This window comes from Pundamilia nyererei, unplaced genomic scaffold (assembly GCF_000239375.1).
Source record: "Pundamilia nyererei isolate P.nyererei 1_Seehausen unplaced genomic scaffold, PunNye1.0 scaffold00035, whole genome shotgun sequence".
NCBI classification, from domain to species: domain Eukaryota; kingdom Metazoa; phylum Chordata; class Actinopteri; order Cichliformes; family Cichlidae; genus Pundamilia; species Pundamilia nyererei.
In genome coordinates this window covers 3,864,671-3,871,791 of record NW_005187436.1, presented here as the reverse complement: position 1 = coordinate 3,871,791, position 7,121 = coordinate 3,864,671, and the positions used below count along the sequence as shown (strand labels likewise).

Below are 7,121 nucleotides of genomic sequence, written 5' to 3'. Positions count from 1 at the left end.
TCGAGAGGAGTCAGAGGTTAAACGACACTCCGGCCTTTCATTTATTATCTCAGTGGGTGTTTTCAGAACAAGCTCATGAAAAAAAATCTCAATTAGCAAGAGACAAATCTACAGTGAAGAGGTGCAATCGTACCCAGACACTGAGGCGTGGATCAAAGCTGCGGGGGGGGGAATAGCAGATGAAAGAGGTGCACATTAAACTGTTTACTAAGGTGACATGAAAAGCTGTTTTAGCTCAGTATTCAGCCTAATGAGGGAGAGAGACACCGGCTTATCTTTTTTAGATATTCAGAGCTGCCAGTTCACAGTCTTTTTACACCCCTGCTCAACATCAAAAGAAAGATTGAATTTTCTGGCAAGGTAATGTCTAATATAGTGAAGTCCCTGCAGGTTAAATTAACGTTTAACTGTTTCGCTGAAGGGCTCATTTACATTTTCCTCTCAACGCTTTCACACTTCAGTGAGTACTGTTCACGGGTTTCCAATCTGAGGGCAAAGATCGGCGCCTTGAGGAGTCATGTGGTTAATCTGAGGAGGTCTAAAAGAAGATTAACAAAAGGATGAATAGAAGTTCACTAACTTTCCTGTGATTTTCACGCTGCCTTTGATGGATTACTATCAGATTTTGTGCATTTATGGTCAGTTGGGGTTCAAGCAAGAGCACAAAATATAGCCCGATTTTACAGGTGTGACTCTGATTGTAAGCATCTTAACAATGATCAAAGTTTTTACAAAATTGTTGGCATGGCGGTAGACCAGTAAAACTAAGCAATAATTTACTCCAGAAAACTCTGGGAAAAGCAAATAGTTAAGCAAACAACAACAGCAAAAAGTTAGTGATTGAACAATCAGTAAGAAGAGGGCCCACAAACCGGTATGGTCATGATCTGCTGCTCTGGAAATTGAAAATCAGTTCCAGTGATTGTGCATCCATCCTTTCCTTATCTGGGTATGGATCGCGGGGCAGCGTAGCTATCCCAAACTTCCCTCTCTCTGCCTACCATCTCCTTTTTTCTTTGGTTGAATACAGAGGTTTCTCCAGGGCAAGCCAGGATAGATAATCTCTCCAGCATGTTCCCAAAATACATCACCTAGAAGGCATTCAATAGGCAACACAACTCGCAGGATTTGGAAATACAAAAATCAAGGGTTCCCTTGCAATAACAAGGACTGATTGCCAGAGAGAGAAAACCTATCCTCATACAGCTGTCAGTTAAATTTAGAGCATAACAAAATGACTATGATGTGGTTAAAAGAGACAATACAATACAATACAAAAATAAATACAGCTATTACAGGCCCCGAACTTTCTTTTTTTATGGAAATGGAAAATTCCAAATGTAACGATGACATTCCTCGGATTCTGCAAAGTATTATGGAAGTTCTTGACTCCCTGGAAAAATGCTGGTATGTTCACTTTAGGCCTGTATAAGCAGTAATACAACAGTGTAAATAGACCCAAATACAGTAGTCGAGTAAATGGGTTACTCTCCAGCAATGCACTGGGGTGGCTCGTGTTTCACTTGAGAAACATCACACATGTACTAAACCTCTGAGTGCAAATTGAGCAAAGGCACCAACATACTCTGAAGCCCTCACAGTTCCTTACTCTCCCACTGGATCGAGATCCTGTGCACAAAACCACTACTATGCCACATTGAAAACAGATGGATCAAATAGTCCTTATCCTTTATTTGGACTGCGCTCTGTTATTGGAAAGAATCTCAGTACGAATTACCAAATCTGGCCGCCTTTCAGGAAAACAAATGGACACAGATGTAGTTTTCCATTTTACAGGCTGTTTATGTCTTGCAAATTCCTTCTCCAGAAGAGTGGGATAGGCGTCTTTCATGTTTTAATGGCTCAGAGTGACCGCAGCCCTTTGTGGCAAACGCTCTGTTCCAATACTAATGACATACAGTCACACAAGACTCTGGCAGCAGTGTGCTGCTGAGGCTGCCTGCCCATTGTGTAATTAGTCTACCACTAAATCCTAGTCTGGGGAAACATTCACAACCACATTAAACACTGACAGTCTTTCACCTCAGAGAGCCTGAAACAGATGGATGCGTTCTGAGGGAGTAATCGAGCACAAATGCCTTTCATCAGTCAGTTAAACTGATAACATTTGTTTTCTAATAATAGGGGGTTCTCTGCCATCACTGCAGGAGTTTGTCTCGAGTTTACAATTTGGACTGCAGACAGACAGTTTGGACAGAAGATGACTGGATGACAGTCTTCTTTTTTTTTATTGGCATTACATTTCTACAGTAACTTAATCTTTCTCTGGAGTGATTGCCTCACATGTGCTTCTGATAGAGAAAACTTTATTTGGGAGGAAAAAGCAAAACAACCAGCAAAGCTGATAAGTATACCACAAACCAGAATATCTTGATTTGGACCGTTCAGGTCTTGTCTGGCTTTGCACTTATCCTGTGAAATCCTGCCATCTGGTGGCTCTCACGAAACATTACAGTGAGTCATACTTTGTTTGGTGGGCACAAAAAATGGGGGGATTTTGTAGTTAAATAGATTAGATCAGGATTTCGACCTGCATCTTTTCCACTGACAACATAATGATCTTTTCAAGACAGAAGACAAATGTTTGTTTACTATCAAAACAATATTGGTGATATTCTCGAGTGAGCAAGCGTTGAAACACAAACCCACATCCTCACCACTGAACATTTTAATACAAATAGCAGAGGCAGCTGACGGGCAAAATGCACTTAAGAGTGCTGAATGGGCTCTTCCAGAGGATCTGGAGCAAAAATGTGAGTATATGAGGTAAACATAAATAGTGTTTTGGTTGAGCTGAGACTTTTATATTATATTTTTAATATAGCAACGAAAAATGCGGACGAGTAAAAGTAAAAACTTTTCCACAAGAGGAAAGGCTAATTTGCTTTAATATATAAAACACAACCACAAGTCGTTGCTGGAATACTCTGGTAAATCCTGACTCTGATCATTCCCAAAGGGCAGTGAACTCAGGCCGTTTTGTGATCTCTGATCCAAGTGGTTTCTGCAGACCTTTCTGAAGTGTCTCTTTTACTTGGCAGATCAGAGCAGACGTGAAGGGAAAAAAAAAAACATCACTCAGACTTAAATCTTTCCCATTTTGGTGAAGGCCACATTGCGCACATGTCTCTCTCATCTGTCAGATAATGACAGCACTAAGGCTACTTGTCACCTGGGTCAAATGAAAGCCGTCACACCAGAGGAAACCTCTCGGTGACCCGGCCTCTGTCTGGGAGCGTGACGCGTTAATCACAGCAGTAAATGACACCAAAGCAAGAAGCAGGCGCTGAGGTGTCTCCCTGAACGGATCTGCAGAGAAGTCTTAGTTTCATGTCAGTCTTCCTGATGGGCTGTTAAAAGCCATCAGGGCGCTGTGATCTCAGAGCGCACTGCAGTGAAAACACATATGGTTCTGGTTGAGGCCGGGGGAAATTGGATTAAAGAAATTCTTCTTGAAACGCTCGGCATCGTTCTTGCCATAACAACTGCAAGCAGCTGACAGATAAAACCACAAATCAGCCTGAAACTAATATTTAGCTTCTCTTTTTCATGTCGACTCAGTCACAACAGTGGAAGACAAGCCAGCTGGAGGGGACTGTGCTGAACAGTGGAGAGAGGTGAGTGGAGGAAGGCTCTCTGGATGTGGATAGATTATTATATTTCTTACCTCAACAAGGTGAAATGATTACAGCATGAAAGCGTGTTTCGGGGTTCATATAGTAAGGCTTTATTTGCACACGGGTCCCTGATTGTTGTTTTAAGACAGGCTTGAAAATTTGCGGCCCTATAAATTGTCCCTCAAGTGGCCAGAAACTGTTCTTAGGCCTGAGCGCAGCACATGCTTTCCATCACACAGATGTTATTCCACCGCTGGCAGTAAAAGAGTTGGGTTTGCTCCCTTTGTTCAGATCATCAGAGCAGGAGAATCATCTCAACCAGCGTGAGAGGAAAAAGACAGGTGTCTACATTACCCCACTTTGTTTGAAATGATTCTTTAAGTGGAGCATTAAAGGCTTCACGGAGAACAGCCTTTTAGGTGTTTAAATTAAGACCATCTGTCCAGTTCATACTAAGTAAGTCATCAGTTACATTTAATTTCTGCAGGAAAGAAGGAATCTTGGCTGCGGCCCTGATCCGGCACTTAGCTGAAATAAAGCAGAACAGGCCTGGTGTGGCTGACACTCAAATATCCCTGTCTAAACAGCACAGACCGAGACAGGATGATTTAAAAGACTAATTAAATCGTTGTTAATCCTAGCTGAAGACAAATATTTTCACAGTAGGCGTTTTGATTGATCATAAGAAAAGCACAGGTGTTGCTACTAACCTTGCTGATAGCTCAACAATGAGTCATGACAATGAGACAGCATGCACAAAACCAGGACCCTGAAACTGAGCTGAAATTCAGGCACAATTGATTTTCTACACCAGCCCTGTCACAATGCCTCTGTAAATGTAATGGAGGTCATTTTGTAAAGTACATATGTTCTTCTAAATAAAGTTGAGTAATTTCAACTTTGAACAAAAAGTATTAACAGCAATTGGTTGTAATGACACAATGCATCCGTTTTTTTCCCCCTTCCTTCATGGAGTGTAAAGATTTCTGGGTATCCAAATGTTTAAGTTCAAATAATTCACTTGGAAGAACTGTTATGGTCAGTGGAGTTATTTCAGTTATTTAGTGCAGACTTTGGGTGCAATGTGGTGTGATTTATCCAAGAACAGCACTAAAGTTTAGAGGGTGATCTTTTTAAAAGACTAACCCTCATGTGGTCAACTCCATCTTCAGGCTAGATACCAAATTTTAGTCCATATTGACATATTAGCATCACACCGTTGCAGATTTGAGGGCTGCACATCCATGATGTCAATATCCCATTAGACCACATCCCACAGATGGACTGAGATCTGTGGAGTCCATTTGAATACAGTGAACACTTTGTCATGTTCAAGAAACCAGTTTGAGATGATCTGATTATGGGAAATTGTAGCCAAGAGGATAAAATGACAACCAAATGCCAAATGTGACAACAGTATAAAGCTTGTTTTCTATAGCATATATTTTTTTTAAATATATTTTAACAGTAAATGTTGTAGATTACAACAGGCACAAAATACTCGTTAAAATATTTAGATATGGTTTTAAATATTTCAGTGCAATGGCACTGCTGCATTTGTTACACCATCAAATGCCCCACATACACTGTTAGATAAGCCAAGTAATGGCTCATTCACATGACAGAAGTAGATGCAACTTTAATCTTTCTGATTTGGCTCTGCAGACCTCAGACATAATACTTTTCTAAAAATTATTTTTTTATTTTTTTTTAAACACCATGTACTAATTAAAAATTTGGTCTTTAAAATGACTAAATGTACAAGTTGTGCATTTAAAAGCTCACTGTGTTTCAGTGTTGAGTAATTTACATGTTTACATAAAATACTTGAAATGAATGAAAACTAAATGAGAGCAGAATCAAAAGATGGAGAAAATAAGTTGTCAAGCACTAATGTTTGCACTTAAAACCTCCATTTGTATTACGGATCTTTAAAAAAAAAAAAAAAGAAAACAATATCTTCTATTAAGTACACATTTCCTAAAAAGGCATTAAGGGGAAAAAAAAAAAAAAAGTCCTAGCGTACATTCATTGCATAAAAGAAAAGCTTTGTTATTGGTCCTTGTTCATTAACTATGACGCTGGGTAAAAGAGTGAAATTCAAGTCAAATTAAACTGAGCGAAAAGTGCAAAATAATATTTAATCTATTAAAAATATTTACAGCATATTAAACAACTGACTTGTCTTAACGGGTGTCATATATTTCAACAAAATATATGAAAAGAAATCTGTACCTTTGTTGTAAACAACTAATCACATCTTCATTTTGACTTTTGTAACGCTCCCATAAAGCACTACATTTAAAAAACAAAACAAAGGATCTTCACGTAAACACGTCTTTAAACAAAATGTAAATGTAAGGACAAACATCTGGAGAATGGTTTTATTAGAAAAATGGTGACAGCCTACATGACAAATTAAGCCAGCATCTGAATTAAAACAGGGAACGTGACATTCTTCTCTCTAAAGAGAGAGAAAAAACCCCAAACAAACAAAAACAAAAAAAAAACTACAAAGTGGTACTCAAAAACATACCAGTACAGGAACAGCATAATCAGCAGCTTTCCACATGAAAGAAAATGGATTTGTCCAGGGATTAGTGTGACATCTTGCTCCAATTCTCCTCTACATCGTCAACAGATCTCTCACAATCCGCTCTCCAAAGGCGTTTTGTGAAAACATCCTTTCAACTGGGAAGAATGTCTCCAAACGTCAACACACAAAGCCTTCTGATCCGAAAATAAAAAAACCTTACACTGCCTTGCGGTGGTACTCTGGAGGGGCAACTTCATAGTCGCTTGCATTGAAGAGCGATGCAGAGTTTTTTACAAGATACCTGAAATGAAGAAACATTTTACTCATCTCTGCTGAGCTTTGATAATCATCATGAGCCTCGTTAAGATTCCTGAATACTCACTTGAGGAAGTCCTGTAGGTAACTGAGCAGCAGTGCAAGGCTCTTCTCATCCAGGGGCGTGTACGCCAGCATGGCTCCAATTCTCACTTTCAAAACCAAACAATGACAGCCTTTTATAAGTCATGTGACCACTGACCTCCATTTCATTTATAACAGCTCATTGCAAAACCATGCCTCACCCGCACACTTTCAATTTAAAGCAGCCCTTATTTTTAAATGTTGATGCTTGCATATATGGTAAATGGCCTGTATTTAGGGCTGCCACGATTTGTCGACTAGTCACGATTACGTCGACGACTGATTTAATAGTCGACGCGTCGTTTGAAGCTTTGTAAGATCACAAAAGACGCAGGAATAAGTGGCAGGATTTAAGAGTGTAATAACGGACTGAAACAGAAGATGGCAGCATTGCATGTACAAGGATGTCAGCTACCGTTAAACCCCGAAGAAAAAGAAGAAGCTGTGTCCCAGAATTCATAGCGCGGCCCAGCACAGTTTCCAACAATGGCGGCAGCTAGTTAGTTTTAATGTTACTCTTATTATTCTTTCTGGGTCACAAAATAAAC

At 39.7% G+C, this 7,121-nt stretch overlaps 1 protein-coding gene across 1 annotated transcript in view; it reads right to left on the bottom strand.

The window, feature by feature from the left end:
• Positions 1–6,008: 6,008 nt before the first annotated feature.
• The window catches only part of morf4l1 (mortality factor 4 like 1), an 8,421-nt gene continuing 7,308 nt past the window's right edge, over positions 6,009–7,121 (bottom strand). Inside the window, exons 11-12 of the mRNA XM_005730065.1 lie at positions 6,557–6,641; positions 6,009–6,475 (exon numbers count right to left, since the gene is read on the bottom strand). Of these exons, the coding sequence (XP_005730122.1) occupies positions 6,391–6,475; positions 6,557–6,641 (170 nt within the window). The 3' untranslated portion in view covers positions 6,009–6,390. The remainder of the gene's footprint in view (positions 6,476–6,556; positions 6,642–7,121) is intronic.